The sequence below is a fragment of the Taudactylus pleione genome, unplaced genomic scaffold (assembly GCF_031769625.1).
Source record: "Taudactylus pleione unplaced genomic scaffold, aTauple2 ptg000807l, whole genome shotgun sequence".
Taxonomy (NCBI): Eukaryota; Metazoa; Chordata; class Amphibia; order Anura; family Myobatrachidae; genus Taudactylus; species Taudactylus pleione.
Window position 1 is genome coordinate 173,774 of NW_028285209.1, and position 27,667 is coordinate 201,440.

The 27,667-nt window shown below is 39.6% G+C and overlaps 1 protein-coding gene across 2 annotated transcripts in view; it reads left to right on the top strand.

The window, feature by feature from the left end:
- UCN (urocortin) overlaps positions 1–27,362 on the top strand; it is a 75,079-nt gene extending 47,717 nt beyond the window's left edge. For both annotated transcript variants that reach the window (XM_088458097.1, XM_088458096.1), the window contains exon 2: positions 26,181–27,362. In XM_088458097.1, coding sequence (XP_088314223.1) covers positions 26,201–26,677 — 477 coding nt within the window. In that variant the 5' untranslated portion in view covers positions 26,181–26,200 and the 3' untranslated portion in view covers positions 26,678–27,362. The remainder of the gene's footprint in view (positions 1–26,180) is intronic.
- The last annotated feature ends 305 nt before the right edge of the window (positions 27,363–27,667 follow it).

A 27,667-nucleotide genomic window follows, 5' to 3' on the forward strand; every position in this document is an offset into this window, starting at 1 on the left:
CTATAGTGGGCACAGGTGCAATAGATCAGTGAGTATAAATAGGCTGAAGTCCCAATCAGGTTTGCACTTGTGGAAAACACATCACTTCCTGAGGCATGCCGATCTCCTAGCAACAGGAAGAACTGAAGTAACCCCGTCCTGTCTGGGCATACTGTCAGAAAGTGTCAAGTCGTGACCGCGACTTGTAACATCACCTCAGCACGTGTGGTTAAATAAATCGGGTACCTGCCGCAAGCAGAAAGATACTATAATGCTAAAGCATAAGGTGGGCTTCTGCTCTCACCTGCACACACAATTATCAGTACTTAGAGCAATAGGTAACATCAGCCATGTGAGCCCTTGGGTCATAAAAACACAGTTCCAGAACTAGAATTAATGATTTAATTCAAGAATATCTTCAAAGCTTAGTTACAAAAGTTACAATGATAATAATGTTAAAAAGGAATCACACAATTACACACAATTTCCAGAAATAAAATAAAATGGAATAGACAAACCACTCCATTGATTTTGACTGGTTTTGGGATGAGGCTGTCCCACTGGCGAATTATGGAACAATGTGTACCTTTCCATAGCCTCAAACAGAATGAACCCTGAACTACCACTGTGTCACATTTTTATGCCTGCTTTTCCAGGCACCCCCCCTCACCTCTCCCTGGGGTGATTTTAACCCTTGTCAGCTTAGAGCTGTATTGTCCAGCTGGCTAAAGCCTCAGGGTTTCCCAGTCACCTGAGCAGGGGTTAGGTAGCTGCTCACTCCCTCCTGTTTGAAGCTCAGAGAGAGATTCAACACCTTGCTGGTCGGTCTGTCTCTTATTGGCCTGTAAGCCTGACCCCCTGCGGGGTTATAACCAGCCCCCCGTCTTTGATCTCTAACCCAGTACAGAACACAGAGCTCTTAATGATGGCTTATGAAGGGCCTGCTAGATGTCCTGTAACATTCACCAGCATCTTTCTTATATGCTATATACAATTGGACATAATTATGGCTGATGATGTGAAAGAGACCTTGGTTACAACCGCTGTTGCTCATCTTCAAAGGGAATTAGTCTAGAGAAGTTTTGTCACCTGTACACATACAAAGAATTCTACACACAAATGTACAAGAGAACGTTACACGTTTATACCAACACAGGGTTTTGTCACCTATCCATATACAACAGATGCTACATACCAATTTATAAGGGAAAGTTACAGGTTTCTATTAACGCAAAATATCATGTGCAGTTATGCCCATACTGATGCGAAATCCGCTTTTCTGCGATATATAGGAGTGGAGTATTATACTGTATTATATAGGAAGGTAGTTGTTATTCTGTGGTGTATAGGAGTGGAGTATTATACTGTATTATATAGGAGGGTAGTTGTTATTCTGTGGTATATAGGAGTGGAGTATTATACTGTATTATATAGGAGGGTAGTTGTTATTCTGTTGTATATAGGAGTGGAGTATTATACTGTATTATATAGGAGGGTAGTTGTTATTCTGTTGTATATAGGAGTGGAGTATTATACTGTATTATATAGGAGGGTAGTTGTTATTCTGTGGTATATAGGAGTGGAGTATTATACTGTATTATAAAGGAGGGTAGTTGTTGTTCTGTGGTATATAAGAGTAGAGTATTATACTGTACTATAAAGGAGGGTAGTTGTTATTCTGTGGTATATAGGAGTGGAGTATTATACTGTATTATAAAGGAGGGTAGTTGTTATTCTGTGGTATATAGGAGTGGAGTATTATACTGTACTATAAAGGAGGGTAGTTGTTATTCTGTGGTATATAGGAGTGGAGTATTACACTGTACTATAAAGGAGGGTAGTTGTTGTTCTGTGGTATATAGGAGTGGAGTATTACACTGTATTATAAAGGAGGGTAGTTGTTGTTCTGTGGTATATAAGAGTGGAGTATTATACTGTACTATAAAGGAGGGTAGTTGTTATTCTGTGGTATATAGGAGTGGAGTATTATACTGTATTATAAAGGAGGGTAGTTGTTATTCTGTGGTATATAGGAGTGGAGTATTATACTGTACTATAAAGGAGGGTAGTTGTTATTCTGTGGTATATAGGAGTGGAGTATTATACTGTACTATAAAGGAGGGTAGTTGTTATTCTGTGGTATATAGGAGTAGAGTATTCTACTGTACTATATAGGAGAGTGGGTATTATTCTGTGGTATATAGGAGTGGAGTATTATACTGTATTATATAGGAGGGTAGTTGTTATTCTGTGGTATATAGGAGTGGGGTATTATACTGTATTATAAAGGAGGGTAGTTGTTATTCTGTGGTATATAGGAGTGGAGTATTATACTGTATTATATAGGATAATGGTTATTATATTGTGGTATATTGGAGTGGAGTATTATACTGTATTATATAGGAGGGTAGTTGTTATTCTGTGGTATATAGGAGTAGAGTATTCTACTGTACTATATAGGAGAGTGGGTATTATTCTGTGGTATATAGGAGTGGAGTATTATACTGTATTATAAAGGAGGGTAGTTGTTATTCTGTGGTATATAGGAGTGGGGTATTATACTGTATTATAAAGGAGGGTAGTTGTTATTCTGTGGTATATAGGAGTGGAGTATTATACTGTCTTATATAGGATAATGGTTATTATATTGTGGTATATTGGAGTGGAGTATTATACTGTATTATATAGGAGTGTGGTATATAGGAGTGGGGTATTATACTGTATTATATAGGAGGGTGGTTATTATATTGTACTATATAGGAATGGAGTATTATACTGTATTATATAGGAGAGTGGTTGGAAAAAAAGTTTTTCTTTTAGGGGAGGAGTTTGTGGAGTCTTAGCTGATGCGAGGCAGATTTAGTATCTCTCTGATCTGGTTCACCCTCCCACACTCCCTATTTCTCTGTTGTGTGTATGAATTTACTGTATTGGTTCACTTCACTGAATTAAAGACCACAAGCAATAAAAATGTGGATAAAACCAGCAGGATTTCCTTACAATAAGCTTTGGTGCAATGGTGCCGTGCCTGTAGTCACAGCATAATAAAAACACCATAGTAATTTCTTTTTACAAAAACATTTGGTTTAAACCAGCCAACACTGATTATATAGGAGGGAGATTATTATACTGTATTATATAGCAGTGGTTATTATTCTGTACTATATTGGTGGGTAGTTATTACAATAATGGAGCGTATTTATTATGCTTTAGTATATAGGAGGGTGATGATTATACTTTACTATATAGAATGTTTATACTGTACTATATAGAATTATTATACTGTACTATATAAGGGGGTGATGATTATACAGTACTATATAGTAGGGTGATGATTATATTGTACTGTATAAGAGGGTGATGATTATACTGTACTATATACTAGGGTGATGATTATACTGTACTATATAGGAGAGATGATTATACTGTACTATATAGGAGAGATGATTATACTGTACTATATGGGAGGGTGATTATTCTGCATTATATAGGATGGTGATGATTATACTGTACTATATAGGATGGTGATTATACTATACTATATAGGAGAGATGATTATACTGTACTATATAGGAGAGATGATTATACTGTACTATGTAGGAGGGTGATGATTATACTGTACTATATAGGAGAGATGATTATACTGTACTATGTAGGAGGGTGATGATTATACTGTACTATGTAGGAGGGTGATGATTATACTGTACTATATAGGAGGGTGATGATTATACTGTACTATAGAGGAGGGTGATGATTATACTGTACTATATAGGAGGGTGATGATTATACTGTACTATATAGGATGGTGATGAATATACTGTACTATATAGGAGGGTGATGATTATACTGTACTATATAGGAGGGTGATGATTATACTGTACTATATAGGAGAGATGATTATACAGTATTATATAGGAGGGTGATGATTATACTGTACTATATAGGATGGTGATGATTATACTGTACTATATAGGATGGTGATTATACTATACTATATAGGAGAGATGATTATACTGTACTATATAGGAGAGATGATTATACTGTACTATGTAGGAGGGTGATGATTATACTGTACTATATAGGAGAGATGATTATACTGTACTATATAGGAGGGTGATTATTCTGTACTATATAGGATGGTGATGATTATACAGTATTATATAGGATGGTGATGATTATACTGTACTATATAGGAGGGTGATGATTATACTGTACTATAGAGGAGGGTGATGATTATACTGTACTATAGAGGAGGCTGATGATTATTCTGTACTATATAGGATGGTGATGATTATACTGTACTATATAGGATGGTGATTATTCTGTACTATATAGGAGGGTGATTATTCTGTACTATATAGGAGAGATGATTATACTGTACTATATAGGATGGTGATGATTATACTGTACTATATAGGATGGTGATTATTCTGTACTATATAGGAGGGTGATTATTCTGTACTATAGAGGAGGGTTATGATTATACTGTACTATATAGGATGGTGATGATTATACTGTACTATATAGGATGGTGATTATTCTGTACTATATAGGAGGGTGATTATTCTGTACTATATAGGAGAGATGATTATACTGTACTATATAGGATGGTGATGATTATTCTGTACTATATAGGAGGCTGATGATTATTCTGTACTATATAGGATGGTGATGATTATACTGTACTATGTAGGAGGGTGATGATTATACAATAATATATAGGAGGGTGATGATTATTCTGTACTATATAGGATGGTGATGATTATACTGTACTATATAGGAGGGTTATGATTATTCTGTACTATAGAGGAGGGTGATGATTATACTGTACTATATAGGAGAGATGATTATACTGTACTATATAGGATGGTGATGATTATTCTGTACTATATAGGATGGTGATGATTATACTGTACTATGTAGGAGGGTGATGATTATACAATAATATATAGGAGGCTGATGATTATACTGTACTATATAGGATGGTGATGATTATACTGTACTATATAGGATGGTGATGATTATACTGTACTATAGAGGAGGGTTATGATTATACTGTACTATATAGGAGGGTGATTATTCTGTACTATATAAGAGGGTGATGATTATACTGTACTATATAGGATGGTGATGATTATTCTGTACTATATAAGAGGGTGATGATTATACTATAATATATAGGAGGCTGATGATTATTCTGTACTATATAGGAGGGTGATGATTATACTATAATATATAGGAGGCTGATGATTATTCTGCACTATATAGGATGGTGATGATTATACTGTACTATATAGGAGGGTGATGATTATATTGTACTATGTAGGAGGGTGATGATTATACTGTACTATAGAGGAGGGTGATGATCATTCTGTACTATATAGGAGAGATGATTATACTGTACTATATAGGATGGTGATGATTATACTGTACTATATAGGATGGTGATGATTATACTGTACTATATAGGAGGGTGATGATTATACTGTACTATATAGGAGGGTGATGATTATACTATAATATATAGGAGGCTGATGATTATTCTGCACTATAGAGGATGGTGATGATTATACTGTACTATATAGGAGGGTGATGATTATATTGTACTATGTAGGAGGGTGATGATCATTCTGTACTATATAGGAGAGATGATTATACTGTACTATATAGGAGGGTGATTATACTGTACTATATAGGATGGTGATGATTATACTGTACTATATAGGATGGTGATTATACTGTACTATATAGGAGAAATGATTATACTGTACTATATAGGATGGTGATGATTATACTGTACTATATAGGATGGTGATGATTATACTGTACTATATAGGAGAGATGATTATACTGTACTATATAGGAGGGTGATGATTATACTGTACTATATAGGAGAGATGATTATACTGTACTATATAGGATGGTGATGATTATACTGTACTATATAAGAGGGTGATTATTCTGTACTATATAGGATGGTGATTATTTTGTACTATATAGGAGAGATGATTATACTGTACTATATAGGAGGGTGATGATTATACTGTACTATATAAGAGGGTGATTATTCTGTACTATATAGGATGGTGATTATTCTGTACTATATAGGAGAGATGATTATACTGTACTATATAGGAGGGTGAATATTATACTATAATATATAGGAGGCTGATGATTATTCTGTACTATATAGGAGAGATGATTATATTGTACTATGTAGGAGGGTGATGATTATACTGTACTATATAGGAGGGTGATGATTATACTGTACTATATAGGATGGTGATGATTATACTGTACTATGTAGGAGGGTGATGATTATACTATAATATATAGGAGGGTGATGATCATTCTGTACTATATAGGAGAGATGATTATACTGTACTATATAGGAGGGTGATTATACTGTACTATATAGGATGGTGATGATTATACTGTACTATATAGGATGGTGATGATTATACTGTACTATATAGGAGAAATGATTATACTGTACTATATAGGATGGTGATGAATATACTGTACTATATAGGAGGGTGATGATTATACTGTACTATATAGGAGGGTGATGATTATACTGTACTATATAGGAGAGATGATTATACAGTATTATATAGGAGGGTGATGATTATACAGTATTATATAGGATGGTGATGATTATACTGTACTATATAGGATGGTGATGATTATACTGTACTATATAAGAGGGTGATTATTCTGTACTATATAGGAGGGTGATTATTCTGTACTATATAGGATGGTGATGATTATACTGTACTATATAGGAGGGTAATTATTCTGTACTATATAGGATGGTGATGATTATACTGTACTATATAAGAGGGTGATGATTATACACTACCATAGAGGAGGGTGATGATTATACTGTACTATATAGGAGGGTGATGATTTTACTGTACTATATAAGAGGGTTATGATTATACTGTGCTATATAGGATGGTGATGATTATACTGTACTATATAGGACGGTGATTATTCTGTACTATATAGGAGGGTGATTATTCTGTACTATATAGGATGGTGATGATTATACTGTACTATATAAGGGGGTGATGATTATACTGTACTATGTAGGAGGGTGATGATTATACAGTACTATAGAGGAGGGTGATGATTATACTGTACTATAGAGGAGGGTGATGATTATACTGTACTATATAGGAAGGTGATGATTATACTGTACCATAGAGGAGGGTGATGATTATACTGTACTATATAGGATGGTGATGATTATACTGTACTATATAGGAGGGTGATTATTCTGTACTATATAGGATGGTGATGATTATACTGTACTATAGAGGAGGGTGATGATTATACTGTACTATAGAGGAGGGTGATGATTATTCTGTACTATATAGGAGGGTGATTATACTGTACTATATACGATGGTGATGATTATACTGTACCATAGAGGGTGATGATTATACTGTACCATAGAGGAGGGTGATGATTATAATGTACTATAGAGGATGGTGATGATTATAATGTACTATAGAGGAGGGTGATGATTATACTGTACCATAGAGGAGGGTGATGATTATTCTGTACTATATAGGAGGATGATTATACTGTACTATATAGGATGGTGATGATTATACTGTACTATATAGGATGGTGATGATTATACTGTACTATATAGCAGGGTGATTATTCTGTACTATATAGGAGGGTGATTATTCTGTACTATATAGGATGGTGATGATTATACTGTACTATATAAGGGGGTGATGATTATACTGTACTATAGAGGAGGGTGATGATTATACTGTGCCATAGAGAAGGGTGATGATTATACTGTACTATATAGGAGGGTGATTATTCTGTACTATATAGGAGAGATGATTATACTGTACTATTGAGGAGGGTGATGATTATAATGTACTATAGAGGATGGTGATGATTATACTGTACCATAGAGGAGGGTGATGATTATACTGTACTATATAGGATGGTGATGATTATACTGTACCATAGAGGAGGGTTATGATTATACTGTACCATAGAGGAGGGTTATGATTATACTGTACCATAGAGGAGGGTTATGATTATACTGTACTATATAGGAGGGTGATGATTATACTGTACTATATAGGAGGGTGATTATTCTGTACTATATAGGAGGGTGATTATTCTGTACTATATAGGATGGTGATGATTATAATGTACTATATAGGATGGTGATGATTATACTGTACCATAGAGGAGGGTGATGATTATACTGTACCATAGAGGAGGGTGATGATTATTCTGTACTATAGAGGAGGGTGATGATTATACTGTACTATAGAGGAGGGTGATGATTATACTGTACTATAGAGGAGGGTGATTATTCTGTACTATATAGGATGGTGATGATTATAATGTACTATATAGGATGGTGATGATTATACTGTACCATAGAGGAGGGTGATGATTATACTGTACCATAGAGGAGGGTGATGATTATACTGTACTATATAGGATGGTGATGATTATTCTGTACTATATAGGATGGTGATGATTATACTGTACTATAGAGGAGGGTGATGATTATACTGTACTATAGAGGAGAGATGATTATACATTATTATATAGGATGGTGATGATTATACTGTACTATATAGGAGGGTGATTATTCTGTACTATATAGGATGGTGATGATTATACTGTACTATGTAGGAGGGTGATGATTATACTGTACTATGTAGGAGGGTGATGATTATACTATAATATATAGGATGGTGATGATTATACTGTACTATATAGGATGGTGATGATTATACTGTACTATGTAGGAGGGTGATGATTATACTATACTATAGAGGATGGTGATGATTATACTGTACTATGTAGGAGGGCGATGATTATACTGTACTATATAAGAGGGTGATGATTATACTGTACTATATAGGATGGTGATGATTATACTGTACTATATAGGAGGGTTATGATTATTCTGTACTATATAGGATGGTGATGATTATACTGTACTATATAGGAGGGTGATTATACTGTACTATAGAGGAGGGTGATTATTCTGTACTATATAGGAGGGTGATTATTCTGTACTATATAGGATGGTGATGATTATACTGTACTATAGAGGATGTTGATGATTATACTGTACTATATAGGAGGGTGATTATTCTGTACTATATAGGATGATGATGATTATACTGTACCATAGAGGAGGGTTATGATTATACTGTACTATGTAGGAGGGTGATGATTATACTGTACTATATAGGAGGGTGATTATTCTGTACTATATAGGATGGTGATGATTATACTGTACTATATAGGAGGGTGATTATACTGTACTATAGAGGAGGGTGATGATTATACTGTACCATAGAGGAGGGTGATGACTATACTGTACTATGTAGGAGGGTGATGATTATACTGTACTATATAGGATGGTGATTATACTGTACTATATAGGATGGTGATGATTATACTGTACTATATATGAGGGTGATTATACTGTACTATATAGGATGGTGATGATTATACTGTACTATAGAGGAGGGTGATGATTATACTGTACCATAGAGGAGGGTGATGATTATACTGTACTATATAGGATGGTGATGATTATACTGTACTATATAGGAGGGTGATTATTCTGTACTATATAGGGGGGTGATTATTCTGTACTATATAGGATGGTGATGATTATACTGTACTATATAAGGGGGTGATGATTATACTGTACTATGTAGGAGGGTGATGATTATACTGTACTATAGAGGAGGGTGATGATTATACTGGACTATATAGGAGGGTGATGATTATACTGTACCATAGAGGAGGGTGATGATTATACTGTACTATATAGGATGGTGATGATTATACTGTACTATATAGGAGGGTGATTATTCTGTACTATATAGGATGGTGATGATTATACTGTACTATAGAGGAGGGTGATGATTATACTGTACCATAGAGGAGGGTGATGATTATACTGTACTATATAGGATGGTGATGATTATACTGTACTATATAGGAGGGTAATTATTCTGTACCATAGAGGAGGGTGATGATTATACTGTACTATGTAGGAGGGTGATGATTATTCTGTACTATATAGGATGGTGATGATTATACTGTACCATAGAGGAGGGTTATGATTATACTGTACTATAAAGGAGGGTGATGATTATACTGTACTATATAGGAGGGTGATTATTCTGTACTATATAGGAGGGTGATTATTCTGTACTATATAGGAGGGTGATTATTCTGTACTATATAGGATGGTGATGATTATACTGTACCATAGAGGAGGGTTATGATTATTCTGTACTATAGAGGAGGGTGATGATTATACTGTACTATAGAGGAGGGTGATTATTCTGTACTATATAGGATGGTGATGATTATACTGTACTATATAGGAGGGTGATTATTCTGTACTATATAGGATGGTGATGATTATACTGTACTATATAGGAGGGTGATTATTCTGTACTATATAGGATGGTGATGATTATACTGTACTATATAGGATGATGATGATTATACTGTACTATAGAGGAGGGTGATGATTATACTGTACTATAGAGGAGAGATGATTATACAGTATTATATAGGATGGTGATGATTATACTGTACTATATAGGAGGGTGATTATTCTGTACTATATAGGATGGTGATGATTATACTGTACTATAGAGGATGGTGATGATTATACTGTACTATATAGGAGGGTGATTATTCTGTACTATATAGGATGGTGATGATTATACTGTACTATATAGGAGGGTGATTATTCTGTACTATATAGGAGGGTGATGATTATACTGTACTATAGAGGAGGGTGATGATTATACTGTACCATAGAGGAGGGTTATGATTATACTGTACTATATAGGATGGTGATGATTATACTGTACTATAGAGGAGGGTGATGATTATACTGTACCATAGAGGAGGGTGATGATTATACTGTACCATAGAGGAGGGTGATGATTATTCTGTACTATATAGGATGGTGATGATTATACTGTACTATATAGGATGGTGATGATTATACTGTACTATAGAGGAGGGTGATGATTATACTGTACTATATAGGAGGGTGATGATTATACTGTACTATAGAGGAGGGTGATGATTATACTGTACTATATAGGAGGGTGATGATTATACTGTACTATATAGGAGGGTGATTATTCTGTACTATATAGGAGGGTGATGATTATACTGTACTATATAGGAGGGTGATGATTATACTGTACTATATAGGAGGGTGATTATTCTGTACTATATAGGAGGGTGATGATTATACTGTACTATATAGGAGGGTGATGATTATACTGTACTATATAGGAGGGTGATTATTCTGTACTATATAGGAGGGTGATGATTATACTGTACTATATAGGAGGGTGATTATTCTGTACTATATAGGATGGTGATGATTATACTGTACTATATAGGAGGGTGATTATTCTGTGCTATAGAGGAGGGTGATGATTATACTGTACTATATAGAATGATTATACTGTGCTATAGAGGAGGGTGATGATTATACTGTACTATATAGAATGATTATACTGTGCTATAGAGGAGGGTTATGATTATTCTGTACTATATAGGATGGTGATTATTCTGTACTATATAGGATGGTGATGATTATACTGTACTATATAGGAGGGTGATGATTATACTGTACTATAGAGGAGGGTGGTGATTATACTATACTATATAGGAGAGATGATTATACTGTACTATATAGGAGGGTGATTATTCTGTACTATAGAGGAGGGTGATGATTATACTGTACTATAGAGGAGGGTGATGATTATACTGTACTATAGAGGAGGGTGATTATTCTGTACTATAGAGGAGGGTGATTATTCTGTACTATAGAGGAGGGTGATGATTATACTGTACTATAGAGGAGGGTGATGATTATACTGTACTATATAGGAGGGTGCTTATTCTGTACTATATAGGAGGGTGATTATTCTGTACTATATAGGAGGGTGATGATTATTCTGTACTATATAGGAGGGTGATGATTATATTGTACTATATAGGAGGGTGATGATTATACTGTACTATATAGGAGGGTGATGATTATTCTGTACTATATAGGAGGGTGATGATTATATTGTACTATATAGGAGGGTGATTATTCTGTACTATATAGGAGGGTGATGATTATATTGTACTGTAGAGGAGGGTTATGATTATACTGTACTATATAGGATGGTGATGATTATACTGTACTATATAGGAGGGTGATGATTATTATACTGTACTATTTCTTCTTCATCCACTAGGGGACACTTCAAGACAGTGGGGTATAGACGGTGCTGAGTGGAGCTGGCACTTTAAATTTAAATGAATTATGACTAGCTCCTCCCCTCTATACCCCCTATAGGCCAGTATTAGTTTGTGCCCGAGTGGAAGCAGATCACAGAAAGCTCTCTCCTGCTCTTAAGGGCTAGGATAGTTTAAACACAAAATTCAACTCTGAGGACAGACAGGCAGTAGTAGCTGCAACTGCCTGTCTGCTATGCGGGACACTGCCGGAGGGGACCCTCTCGCAAGTGCATGCACTTAGCCTGGGGTCCCTGACACCTGAGACCTCCGTCTTCAGGGGGGGCCACATGCAGCGTCTTGCAGCGCGCAGCACGGACCCTCCACAGTCAGAGCTGCACCAGCAGCAGGAAGCCACCACCAGTCTAAATGTCAGTACAGCTGATTAGCACTGCAGCCAGCTCAGGGCTACATTAGCCGGCTTCCTGTGGGTGCGCTCCGCCTCCCTGACTAGCAGGGTAGCCGGTGTTTTCCCGGCATTAGGCGGCTCAGCATATTACTGCACAGAGGCAGTAATATATAAATACAGATATACTGGGTACACGCGCCCGTTTTCAAAATGGCGCTAGAATACAGGGGGCGGAGCTTAGCTCTGACTTCCTTCTCCTGCCTCCCATCAGCCCCAGCGTTTCACTGCAGACTGCTGGCGGCCATTACAGGGAGAGGCAGCGCTGGACAGCCTACGGACCTGTATGTATTACAGCAGGGGTTTAGGCTGATGTAGAGAGTGAGTATAATAATAATTAATCCTTTGCCTGGCGTTCTGGCACTGCCAGGAGCGCTGTTGTGGGCAAGTGTGACTGTCTCCAATCTCTCTGTACCCCAGTACATTCTGTTTTTTCTTGCTCTGTCACTTAACCTCTTTGTGGTTTGCGTGGGGTCTGTATGTAGCATGACTGGCAGGTCTAAGGCTTCGCAAAAGTTATTTACCTGCAAAAAGTGTGGAGTAAAATGTACACAGGGACAGTCATCTACCTCCAGATTGTGTGACGGATCAGCAATCTGCAGAGATGTCAGAACCACTGTCTTGGACGCAGTTTACATCCGTTATGTCCTCTCTGTCGGCTGAAGTGGAGGCTTCTCGCAGAGAAAGAGAGGCTTACAGGTCAGCTGCTACAGAGGAACCAGCATGGGCGAGATCCCTAGCTGTTTCTATGGTGGGGATTTCCAGAGCCATGACAATGGCGTCCGCTCCACAGGTCTCTAAAAAGAGATTGTTACCCTCAGTCCTCCATTGAGATGACCCGGAGGAGGAGGAGGATATGCCCGAATTAGAAGAGGGTGAGAACGCCCCAGATTCGCCTAAAGAGTCTCTGGAGTCTGATCCTGAACAGGTATCAGAGGGAATAGAAGCCTTGATTGCTGCAATATGACATGTATGGCACATACTGGAAGAGGACTCAGGTCCTGCAAAACAGTCTTTCTTAAGAAACAAAAACAAGCTACGGCTTTCCCTATATCGGAAGAGATGGATTCCCTTCTAACGACAGCCTGGGAACATCCAGATAAAAAGTTTCAGATATCCCGACATTTATTATCTTTTTACCCCTTTCCAGCAGATAATAGAAAGGCTTGTGAAACTCCCCCTACAGTAGATTCATCTGTATCGTGACTGTCAAAAAAGACTACGCTCCCTGTTCCTGGAGTCCCAACTTTAAAGGACATGTCCGATCGGAGACTGGAGAGCACTCTTAAGTCCATTTACACCTATGCAGGGGTAACTCTTCGCCCAGCGATAGCTAGCTGCTGGACTAACAGGGCTATCGAAATTTGGGCTAAGCAATTGGCGGATGGAATGAAAGATTAGCTGCCAATGGAGGAACTCATTCCATTAACAGAACATATAGGTGAAGCGGCGGCTTACCTTGGAGAAGCGTCTAAGCAGTGGTAAACGCAGGATTTCTAGAGGGGGGTTTCCAAATGCTTGATTTTAGAGTGAGTGTGGCCAGTCCATGAAGAGGACATAATTAGCACTTATCCTGCTTTAATATGCATCATACAAAGTGTATTGTGTGTCATAATTCCAGTATATAGAGGACCAGCAATCACAGTAAGTTATTAAATGTGGCAGTAGGGCCGTCGTGCCTGAGCTGAATGTTTTTATTTTAGATGTGGGCTCCATTCCAGGGCATGGGAGCAAGTCCGGGAGCCTGGGGGAGAAGCAGAAGAACCCAGCACTGCCCTGGACATATATGTACATATTGGGCTCTATAGCAACACATCCCTAACAGTGCATGTTTTCCAAATCCCCTAATTGGTGCACAGGTGTATTTATTACTAGCTGATACATGTTAAAAGATCCACAGGTGGTGCTAATTATTTAATTTATGATACTGAGAAGAACATGCAGCATTAGTAAAATTCCATTATATTAATATTTCTATTGTGGTCATGGTGTGGGCTGGGGAGGGGGATTTCCAGGCAGACGGAAACCCCCCCTGCGTTTGCCTATGCTAAGGATGTTTGTTCTATTGCCTCCAGAACTTCAGCTCTGGCAATTTCAGCACAGCAGGTGGTGTGGCTCAAAACTTGGCAGGCTGACGCAGAATCCAAAAAGGCTGTGGAAAAACTCCCTTTCACTGAAAGTGTTCTTTTTGGGGCAGAACTAGATAAGTGGATATCTCAGGCTACGGGAGGTAAATCCACTCTTCTACTGACTACAGCTCATCCACCTAGATGATCTTACTCTGGACCTTAGTTTCGGTCCATTCGGGCCCCGGGGCACTCACGTGGTCGTTTCAGAGGAGTATCATCAACGTCCCATGGTACCAGAGGTCGGGCTAGAACCGCAGCCACCACAGGCTCAAGTCTACAGGAGGTTAAGTCCACTTCTAAACCAAGTGCATGACGGGCTTCCCTCTCACCTGGGGGACCCCAGAGTGGGAGCACATCTTCGGGACTTCAGCGAGGTCTGGACGGAAACCTGTGCGGACGCTTGGGTCTGAGATCTAATAATTTGGGGCTACAAGCTCGATTTCCAACTTCAACTCCCGAATCATTTTTTTATGACAGGTTTGCCAGTTTCCAATGACAGAGGTGTGGTCTTACAGAAAGCAATAGACAGGCTTCTGTCCATGAAAGTGGTAATCCAAGTCCCCAGTCATCAGAAGGGAAAAGGATTTTACTCCAATCTTTTTGTTGTTCTGAAGTCGGATGGTTCGGTCAGACACATTCTAAACTTAAAGGATCTCAATCCATATTTACAGATTTTAAGGTTCAAGATGGAGTCTCTTCAGTCGGTAATTGCAGGCTTGGAGGAGGGCGAGTTCATGGTACCTCTAGATATCAAGGACACCTACCTGCACATTCCCATTTGGCCACCTCAACACCCTTTCCTGAGATTCGCAGTTCAGAATTCACATCTCCAGTTTCAGGCCTAGCCCTTCAGCTTATCTTCGGCCCCACGGGTATTCACAAAGGTTATGGCCTTGATGATGAGTCTCCTTCAGAAACAAGGGATCACTATTATTATGTACTGGACGACCTACTGCTGAAGGCAAATTCCAAGGATCAACTATTACAGGACATCACCGTGACGCACAACCTCCTCATTCATCATGGATGGATCCTGAATTTTCCCAAGTCACATCTGCAACCAACACAGAGATTGCAGTTTCTAGGAATGATCATGGACAGTGTCTCAACGGGTGTTCCTTCCCCAGGACAAGATAACTTCCATTCAGGAGATGGTGAGGTTGGTCCTTTGACGTTGGCAGGTTTCGGTTCATGCATGTATACAACTTTTTGGGAAGATGGTGGCAGCCTTCGAGGCTGTTCAGTACGGTCGTTTTCACTCCAGACCTTTTCAGCTAGATCTCCTATCACAATGGTCGAGATCCCACCTGTTTCTTCACAAAAGGGTCAGGTTACAACCCAACACTCGGATTTCCCTACTATGGTGGTTAAACTCAGTTCACCTTACAGAGGGAAAGAGATTCGGAGAGTGGGATTGGACGCTTCTTACCATGGATGTGAGTCTATGAGGCTGGGGGGCAGTAATTCTAGAGCATTACTTCCAGGGATGCTGGACAACACAGGAATCGAGTCTTCCAATCAACATATTGGAATTAAGAGCAGTTTTCTACGCATTACAGACAGCAGCTCACCTTCTGAGGGACCGAGCAGTCAGGGTCCAGTCCGACAACGCCACAGCAGTGGCATACATAAACAAACAAGGAGGCACCAGAAGTCGTGCGGCCATGAAGGAAGCCAGCCGGATTCTTATCTGGGCAGAAAGCTACGCAAGGTCGATTTCAGCAATCTTCATACCGGGAGTCAAAAATTGGGAGGCAGATTACCTCAGTCGTCATGATGTACATCCAGGAGAATGGGCTCTACATCCACAGGTGTTTCAGCAGCTGGTCCACCGGTGGGGTCTTCTGCAGGTCGACCTCATGGCATCCAGACAGAACCATCAACTGCCCCTTTACTGCTCTCAAACAAGGGATCCACAAGCGGTGACTGTGGATGCACTGTCAACACCATGGCGGTTCCAATTCATTTATCTGTTTCCTCCATTTCCCCTTCTCCCTCGAATCCTTCAACAGATCAAGAAGGAACAGGCCAAGGTCCTGATGATAGCTCCGGACTGGCCACGCAGAGCTTGGTATTCCAACATTCAGCTCCTGTTGGTAGACAATCCATGGCCCTTACCACTCAGAGAAGATCTACTCCTACAGTGTCCTTTAGTCTATCCAAACTTAAAGCAGCTAAGTTTGATGGTGTGGTTGTTATACTGTACTATATAGAATGATTATACTGTACTATATAGGAGGGTGATGATTATACTGTACTATATAGAATGATTATACTGTGCTATGTAGGAGGGTGATGATTATACTGTACTATATAGTAGGGTGATTATTCTGTACTATATAGAATGATTATACTGTACTATATAGGAGGGTGATGATTATACTGTACTATATAGAATGATTATACTGTACTATATAGGAGGGTGATGATTATACTGTGCTATATAGAATGATTATACTGTGCTATGTAGGAGGATGATGATTATACTGTGCTATGTAGGAGGATGATGATTATACTGTACTATATAGAATGATTATACTGTACTATATAGGAGGGTGATGATTATACTGTACTACATAGGAGGGTGATGATTATACTGTACTACATAGGAGGGTGATGATTATACTGTACTATATAGGATGGTGATGATTATACTGTACTATATAGGAGAGTGGTTACTATCCTGTATTATATAAGAGGATAGTTATTATACTGTAGTATATAAGAGGGGGTGATTATTATACTGTGATATACAGGAGGGTGGATATCGTAATGTGTTATATGGGAAGGTGTTTGTTAAACTGTAGTATATAATCTGTTATCTTGGCAGGAGGGGTTTTGTGCACAGGTACTGTGTTATATATGTGTAAATATAGTAATATAGTATTGTTATATATTAATATAAGTATATGTGTGGGGTATATATAGTATCCCAGCACAGTATGTACAGCATAATAATCCATTATATAGTATCTCAGTGTGGTATGTACAGTATAATGATGCAGTATGAGGTATCTCAGAGCAGTATGTATAATGGAACAGTATATAGTATCTCAGTGTGGTATGTACAGTATAATTATGCAGTATGAGGTATCTCAGAGCAGTATGTATAATGGAACAGTATATAGTATCTCAGTGTGGTATGTACAGTATAATTATGCAGTATGAGGTATCTCAGAGCAGTATGTATAATGGAACAGTATATAGTATCTCAGTGAATGATACAGTATAAGGTATCTCAGAGCTGTATGTACAGTATAATGGTATAGTATATAGTAGCTCAGTGTGGTATGTACAGTATAATGATACAGTATGAGTTATCTCAGAGCAGTATGTATAATGGAACAGTATATAGTATCTCAGTGTGGTATGTACAGTATAATTATGCAGTATGAGGTATCTCAGAGCAGTATGTATAATGGAACAGTATATAGTATCTCAGAGCTGTATGTACAGTATAATTATGCAGTATGAGGTATCTCAGAGCAGTATGTATAATGGAACAGTATATAGTATCTCAGTGTGGTATGTACAGTATAATTATGCAGTATGAGGTATCTCAGAGCAGTATGTATAATGGAACAGTATATAGTATCTCAGTGAATGATACAGTATAAGGTATCTCAGAGCTGTATGTACAGTATAATGGAACAGTATATAGTATTTCAGTGTGGTATGTACAGTATAATGATACAGTATGAGAAATCTCAGAGCAGTATGTATAATGGAACAGTATATAGTATCTCAGTGTGGTATGTACAGTATCTCAGAGCAGTATGTATAATGTAACAGTATATAGTATCTCAGCGTGGTCTGTACAGTATAATTATACAGTATGAGATATATCAGAGCAGTATGTATAATGTAACAGTATATAGTATCTCAGCGTGGTCTGTACAGTATAATTATACAGTATGAGATATATCAGAGCAGTATTTATAATGTAAAGATACCAGGTCAGTGTTTGGCCCATTTTGCCTTGCCAACTGACTAATTTGCAGTAACCTGTCACATAGATCAAGTTTTATGTTCAAAATGGGAAACATCTGGATGAGAGTTTAAATTGTGACAGTTTTCTCTGACTCTATTACATTGGGTGAGTTTCCATGTTCTCTGACTATATTACATTGGGTGAGTTTCCATGTTCTCTGACTATATTACATTGGGCGAGTTTCCATGTTCTCTGACTCTATTACATTGGGTGAGTTCCATGTTCTCTGACTCTATTACATTGGGTGAGTTTCCTGTTCTCTGACTCTATTACACTTTGGGCGAGTTTCCATGTTCTCTGACTCTATTACCTTGGGCGAGTTTCCATGTTCTCTGACTCTATTACATTGGGCAAGTTTCCATGTTCTCTGACTCTATTACCTTGGGCAAGTTTCCATGTTCTCTGACTCTATTACCTTGGGCGAGTTTCCATGTTCTCTGACTCTATTACCTTGGAGAGTTTCCATGTTCTCTGACTCTATTACATTGGGCGAGTTTCCATGTTCTCTGACTCTATTACATTGGGGGAGTTTCCATGTTCTCTGACTCTATTACATTGGGTGAGTTTCCTGTTCTCTGACACTATTACACATTGGGAGAGTTTCCTGTTCTCTGACACTATTACACATTGGGCGAGTTTCCATGTTCTCTGACTCTATTACCTTGGGCAAGTTTCCATGTTCTCTGACTCTATTACCTTGGGCGAGTTTCCATGTTCTCTGACTCTATTACCTTGGGCGAGTTTCCATGTTCTCTGACTCTATTACCTTGGGGAGTTTCCATGTTCTCTGACTCTATTACATTGGGCGAGTTTCCATGTTCTCGGACTCTATTACATTGGGAGAGTTTCCATGTTCTCGGACTCTATTATTTTGGGGGAGTTTCCATGTTCTCTGACTCTATTACATTGGGCGAGTTTCCATGTTCTCGGACTCTATTACATTGGGAGAGTTTCCATGTTCTCTGACTCTATTACATTGGGCGAGTTTCCATGGTCTCTGACTCTATTACATTGGGCGAGTTTCCATGTTCTCTGACTCTATTACATTGGGTGAGTTCCATGTTCTCTGACTCTATTACATTGGGTGAGTTTCCTGTTCTCTGACTCTATTACATTGGGAGAGTTTCCATGTTCTCTGACTCTTACATTGGGCGAGTTTCCATGTTCTCTGACTCTATTACATTGGGGGAGTTTCCATGTTCTCGGACTCTATTACATTGGGTGAGTTCCATGTTCTCGGACTCTATTACATTGGGTGAGTTTCTTGTTCTCTGACACTATTACACATTGGGTGAGTTTCCTGTTCTCTGACACTATTACACATTGGGCGAGTTTCCATGTTCTCTGACTCTATTACATTGGGCAGTTTCCATGTTCTCTGACTCTATTACCTTGGGCGAGTTTCCATGTTCTCGGACTCTATTACATTGGGAGAGTTTCCATGTTCTCGGACTCTATTACCTTGGGCGAGTTTCCATGTTCTCTGACACTATTACATTGGGCAGTTTCCATGTTCTCTGACTCTATTACATTGGGCGAGTTTCCATGTTCTCGGACTCTATTACATTGGGAGAGTTTCCATGTTCTCGGACTCTATTACCTTGGGCGAGTTTCCATGTTCTCTGACACTATTACATTGGGCAGTTTCCATGTTCTCTGACTCTATTACATTGGGCGAGTTTCCATGTTCTCTGACTCTATTACATTGGGGGAGTTTCCATGTTCTCTGACTCTATTACATTGGGGGAGTTTCCATGTTCTCTGACTCTATTACATTGGGTGAGTTTCCTGTTCTCTGACACTATTACACATTGGGTGAGTTTCCTGTTCTCTGACACTATTACACATTGGGCGAGTTTCCATGTTCTCTGACTCTATTACCTTGGGCGAGTTTCCATGTTCTCTGACTCTATTACCTTGGGCGAGTTTCCATGTTCTCTGACTCTATTACATTGGGAGAGTTTCCATGTTCTCTGACTCTATTACCTTGGGCGAGTTTCCATGTTCTCTGACTCTATTACATTGGGTGAGTTCCATGTTCTCGGACTCTATTACATTGGGTGAGTTCCATGTTCTCTGACTCTATTACATTGGGCGAGTTTCCTGTTCTCTGACACTATTACACATTGGGCGAGTTTCCATGTTCTCTGACTCTATTACATTGGGAGAGTTTCCTGTTCTCTGACACTATTACACATTGGGAGAGTTTCCATGTTCTCTGACTCTATTACCTTGGGCGAGTTTCCATGTTCTCTGACTCTATTACATTGGGCAGTTTCCATGTTCTCTGACTCTATTACCTTGGGCGAGTTTCCATGTTCTCTGACTCTATTACCTTGGGCAGTTTCCATGTTCTCTGACTCTATTACCTTGGGCGAGTTTCCATGTTCTCTGACTCTATTACATTGGGGGAGTTTCCATGTTCTCAGACTCTATTACATTGGGTGAGTTCCATGTTCTCTGACTCTATTACCTTGGGCGAGTTTCCATGTTCTCTGACTCTATTACATTGGGCAGTTTCCATGTTCTCTGACTCTATTACATTGGGTGAGTTTCCATGTTCTCTGACTCTATTACATTGGGGGAGTTTCCATGTTCTCTGACTCTATTACATTGGGTGAGTTCCATGTTCTCTGACTCTATTACATTGGGCGAGTTTCCTGTTGTCTGACACTATTACACATTGGGCAAGTTTCCATGTTCTCTGACTCTATTACATTGGGAGAGTTTCCTGTTCTCTGACACTATTACACATTGGGCGAGTTTCCATGTTCTCTGACTCTATTACCTTGGGCGAGTTTCCATGTTCTCTGACTCTATTACATTGGGCAGTTTCCATGTTCTCTGACTCTATTTCCTTGGGCGAGTTTCCATGTTCTCTGACTCTATTACATTGGGAGAGTTTCCATGTTCTCTGACTCTATTACCTTGGGCAGTTTCCATGTTCTCTGACTCTATTACATTGGGCGAGTTTCCATGTTCTCTGACTCTATTACATTGGGAGAGTTTCCATGTGCTCTGACTCTATTACCTTGGGCGAGTTTCCATGTAGTTTCCATGTTGTCGGACTCTTTTACGTTTGGGGAGTTTGTATGTTCTCGGACTCTTTTACATTGGGGGAGTTGTATGTTCTCGGACTCTTTTACATTGGGTGAGTTTCTATGTTCTCTGACTCTATTACATTGGTCAAGTTTCCATGTTCTCTGACTCTTATTACATTGGCTGAGTTTCCATGTAGTTTCCATGTTGTCGGACTCTTTTACATTGGGGGAGTTTGTATGTTCTTGTACTCTTTTACATTGGGGGAGTTTGTATGTTCTCTGACTCTTTTACATTGGGTGAGTTTGTATGTTCTCTGACTCTTTTACATTGGGGGAGTTTGTATGTTCTTGTACTCTTTTACATTGGGGGAGTTTGTATGTTCTCTGACTCTTTTACATTGGGTGAGTTTGTATGTTCTCTGACTCTTTTACATTGGGGGAGTTTGTATGTTCTCGGACTCTATTACCTTGGGCAGTTTCCATGTTCTCTGACTCTATTACCTTGGGCGAGTTTCCATGTTCAATGACTCTATTACATTGGGTGAGTTTCCATGTTCTCTGACTCTATTACATTGGGCGAGTTTCCATGTTCTCTGACTCTATTACATTGGGCGAGTTTCCATGTAGTTTCCATGTTGTCGGACTCTTTTACGTTTGGGGAGTTTGTATGTTCTCGGACTCTTTTACATTGGGGGAGTTGTATGTTCCCGGACTCTTTTACATTGGGTGAGTTTCTATGTTCTCTGACTCTATTACATTGGTCAAGTTTCCTTGTTCTCTGACTCTTATTACATTGGCTGAGTTTCCATGTAGTTTCCATGTTGTCGGACTCTTTTACATTGGGGGAGTTTGTATGTTCTTGTACTCTTTTACATTGGGGGAGTTTGTATGTTCTCTGACTCTTTTACATTGGGGGAGTTTGTATGTTCTTGTACTCTTTTACATTGGGGGAGTTTGTATGTTCTCTGACTCTTTTACATTGGGTGAGTTTGTATGTTCTCTGACTCTTTTACATTGGGGGAGTTTGTATGTTCTCGGACTCTATTACATTGGGTGAGTTTAAAAAGTGTCTGAGTTTACTGCTAAACTCTTACATTCTCTAACCTCTCACCCTATTACATTTGACCGTATGTGTTTTCCATACCAGAGGGCAGAATACCGGGTATAATGTTTTTCTCTAGCATTATACAGTAGCTGTAGAAAGTGCTTTTTTTGTTCACTTTCTGTTTCTATAATGAAATCAGTGATTTCTCTGCTTTCTCACTCATCCGTGTAATGTCTGCAGCCACCATGGGTATTAATGGAGGCTGCTGTAGGACGGTATTTATATAAAAGACTTAACGCCATCCAGACGGTCAGGCTTTACCACCTGTAACTATAACCTAGGACATACTGGCCTATGAGGATGGCTGCGCATTCTCCTCCATGTCCTTCTCCGAGGCCGCCATCTCTGCTGCTGCTGGGTCTGTCCCAGGAAGTTGGGAACCACTTGTGCTGCCAGCTGTGGCTCCGCTCTGCACATAGTAATAAGAAACTTTTATGCAGAGCCTCGCATCGGCGAGTAAGGTAAGGAACATCCACCCTGGGACAGACGTATATCACATGGACCGTATAGTACATGGGCTGTCCCAGCATTTCAATATTTATGTATTAATTAACAGTTTCTTATATAGCGCAGCATATTCCATTGTGCTTTACAATTGGACATATGGAGGTACTGTAATTAAAATACGAGAAACTGAGGTAATTACCTACAACTACAATGAATGTTTATTAAATAGACCCCTAAGTCCCTGGACTGAGCATCGCGTCTGGTACATCATTGCTGGCTGATAGCAGAGCAAGTGCAGCAAGATCTGTGTTAGTGGTTGGCAGAACTTCACAAAGTGCTGCCAGTTGGCTGGGTGCCCTCATGCCCTCCAGTGAGGGCACATCCTTAGGGGACATGTAAAGAGTGTATAATTTCAACATAAAACACATATGAACATTACCCGTCTTGTCTACTTTTGGCTTCTCCTTTCCACTGACCACTGCAGGGGGCGGGATCAAATTCCCATGTAATTAGACCCCACCCCCATCAAACAAAATGGATTAAATTGTGGGTACTTGGGGAGCAGGTGGAGTTAAAATGACGCATTTCGCTGCATTTTAGCCCAACCCCCTCTCTACGGACCCATGATTTTTAGCACTTACCTCCCGCACCTTCTGTAAGAGTAGGCAGGTATGACTTTACACTTGCGCATCATCCAGAGTATAGTACTGGTGAGAAGAGGTGCCACGAGGGCATAACCTCTATTACAGGTATCCTGGCACAGTGCTCTCACTACAAGCATCAAAATGATGGAAATTGTGAAGTGCCCGTGCACACAGGAGGCCGGGGAACCTAACTAACACTGAGTGAGTGACAGGAGGAAGTATAGCACCATGTTGTCTCAAAACAAAATCTGGAAGCCTCCGCTGAGTTCCTATCAGCAGGGGGGTGATTTAATGGCAGTTTCTGGTACTACAAGCACAGGATTTTCCTGATGGGAGTTTATATATGTATATATGTATATATATATATATATATATATATATATATATATATATAAATATATATATATATATATAAATAAATTCATTGTGGTCTGTTTGTTTGTACGGTTATGTGTTTGGACACCCCCTGAACCGAATGGGATGAAACCAATGTGAGGTGGTCCATTTGAATCCTGGCAAGGTTTTTTGGGGGATAGTGTCCCATTTGGACCTCCCATGGTGTATGCTGGGCAGAACTTTGACCCGTGGAGCCTGTACTGGGCCTTAAACTGGACAGATTTGGATGAAAACCTCACAGAGGGGTGGCAGTTGGTCTGAGATACCTAATGGATGGATGGGGTCCCAGTCGGACCTCATGGTGAAGTTTGCAGGACAGAAATTTGACCCCGGGAGCCTGTTCTGGCACTTCCACTGAATGGATTTGAATGAAATCTTCAAAGTGGTAACATTGGATCTCAGAAGACATACTAGGGGGTTGAGGTCCCAGTCGGACCTCCCGTTGGTGTATGTTGGGCAGAACTTTGACCCAGGGAGCCCGTTCTGGGCCATTCACTGAATTGATTTGTACGCAGTCACATAATAAATTGTAATAACTTGAAGATTTAAACCCGGGCAATGCCAACTACTTCAGCTAGTATATATAGAGAAAGAGAGATCTATCACACACACAAACACATGTAGGGTAGGGGGGGGGAGATTGGTCCATCAGGCAGAGTTTCTGGGTACTGAGAAATTGCCCCTGCATGTTCAGGCCTCAGTGGTTGGTCCAGAGGGGCTGATGGGTACACTGCGGTTTATGACTTGTGAATCCTTTGAAGCCAGCCACACCAGAAAGAGAGGGTGATAACCATCTAGGACCATCCTTGTGATGTGATTTGAGGAATGTTTACACAACTGTGTACTGGCCGGTGTCAGTTGAAGAGGGAGTTATGCAGTCACACATCTTTATAACAGGGACCCTGTTGACTTCATAGGGAGAACCTGTTTAAGTAGAAACAAAGAATTACAGATCTATAAAAATAAATGTCATCCAGCATTCAATGTCCATATCTGGGGAGCAGCCTTCTGAGGTTGAGATTCACCTGAAACTCACTTACTGAGCTCCTGCACAAAGTGATATATTGGTAAATTCATATTCTCTGATTTCTACCTTTTATTTTATCTTCTGTGTCATTTTATTCATATTTTTGTCACTAAGCCTTGAAAATATTTTTTGGATTAAACACATTTAATCCAGCATATTCTCCGTGATTCTTATTGACCTTGCGAGTCCCGGTTGCAGAGATGGATCTATTTGGATCCCTCCACCCCCGCTCGGCTCCTTCCGAAGTTGCTCAGGCATGAACCCACGTTCCTTCATGCGCAATAGCACTGCCAAGTCAGACTACTCTAGTAGCGGTGACAGGATTAGTGGGAGCAATGCTGAATTGCTTCTGGCGCTCGTGGCACATTAGGCCCCCAATAATTACCATAATGAATAGGCCCCCCAAGTGTTGTAATCCATATTGTGTGATAAATAATATACTGTATCTGTGAACATATAGGGGAGGTGCTACGCGTAGGAATGACCTCTATGCAAACCTTATTGGACATTTAGCTTTTTATATTGACGCCTATTCTTGATCCTGTTTACAAACCATTCTGCTTCAATAGATTACATACAAATTGAGTTTAATATGTAATTGTCTGAATGAATATGACATTGCACTTGTCATAGAACATTCAAACCACTAAGCATGTCTCCTGTCTTCTTTACTTCCTAGGTCTCTGAGAAGATCACACCATGAAGGCCACGCTGCTTACACGTCTCATCTGTTACCTAATTCTCACAACCCAAGCTGGAGCCCGGCCCATGGACAGGAGTATTTTTGAGGGACCAAGACTCACTCTAAATGGGCTAGTAAGCGATGAGAGTTCTCAGGCTCTGTTGTACTTTTTAAAGGAAAAATTCCAGCGAGGGTTAGAAGGGGGGGATCCCCACGTTCAGCTGAGGCTCACCAAGGGTTCTTTGCCTTCTGACCTTCAGGATACAGCTCCAGTTCTTAGCATCCTTCAGACTCTATTTCAGGAGAACAGGCCAGAAGAATCATCCAAAGCCTTCCTAGAAGTCTTCTCTGATCGGCTGAAGAGGGAAGACCCTCCTATCTCCATTGACTTGACATTTCACATACTCAGGCAGATGATCGAGATTGCCAAGACTCAGAACCAGAAACAGCAGGCCGAACAGAACCGCATTATATTCGATTCCGTAGGGAAGTGACGTTGAAGGTTCTGGGGCTTGAGTCCCAGTAATACTCCCTCTTTCTCCAAAAAAAATGGGATGTGCAATACCTCACAAAGCTAAGACTTATGTCCACATGGGGGTAGGGTGGGCTCAACCCATAAACTCGCAGGTCCAGAGGGAGGGTTCAATAAGGTGTCTCTAAAATGTAAACCTATTCTGCTTTCATCCAGCTTCTGTTCCCACTTTAGCTGTTGGTTCCCATGAAGTCAGAGGTCCATACCATACATGTCCAGGTTCTGTTGATAATGATGTGCAATGAAGTCTACAAACAGATCCATATGGTCAGCGTACAGAGCCAGTAATCTTACTGGGGGAAGCATGGATGGAGCATTATTATTAAACAGGTTATTTTTTATAAAAGACAGCTGTGAAGACGTTTCTGGAACCCACAGAAACCGATGTTATATCAGTTAAGTGATCATGGAATAAGCCTTTACTTATTAACATTTGGGCACCTTGTAGTGTATCTTTACTGTCCCTTTAGATGTTATTTATCATTAATACAGAAAGTGAGATGTCCAAGTGCTAGGTCTCCTGGAGATCGCTAAGAACATAAGTTTATATTATTATTGCAGTCACTGTGTATATTGGTTGTGTTTCCCAAGAAAACAGAATAAAATCTGCACTAGCCCCAAAAGCTCAAAAGGCTCCTATTCATTTACTGCAATAACCCGGCAGAGAAAGCTGCATGGAGAGAACACCGAACAGCAGGGTTAGCGACAGATCCTTCAGCCTGGTTCTCTCACAGCCCATAAATGCTATAATACACAGCTTCTCAAACTCGGTCCTCAGGACCCCAAACAGTGCATGTTTTCCAGGCCACAAGTGAAATAATTAGCTCCACCTGTGGATCTTTTAAAATGTGTCAGTAAGTAATGAATACACCTGTGCACCAGCTGGGCGACCTGGAAAATGTGACCTGTGTGGGTCCTGAGGACCGAGTTTGAGAATCACTGCCATAATAGG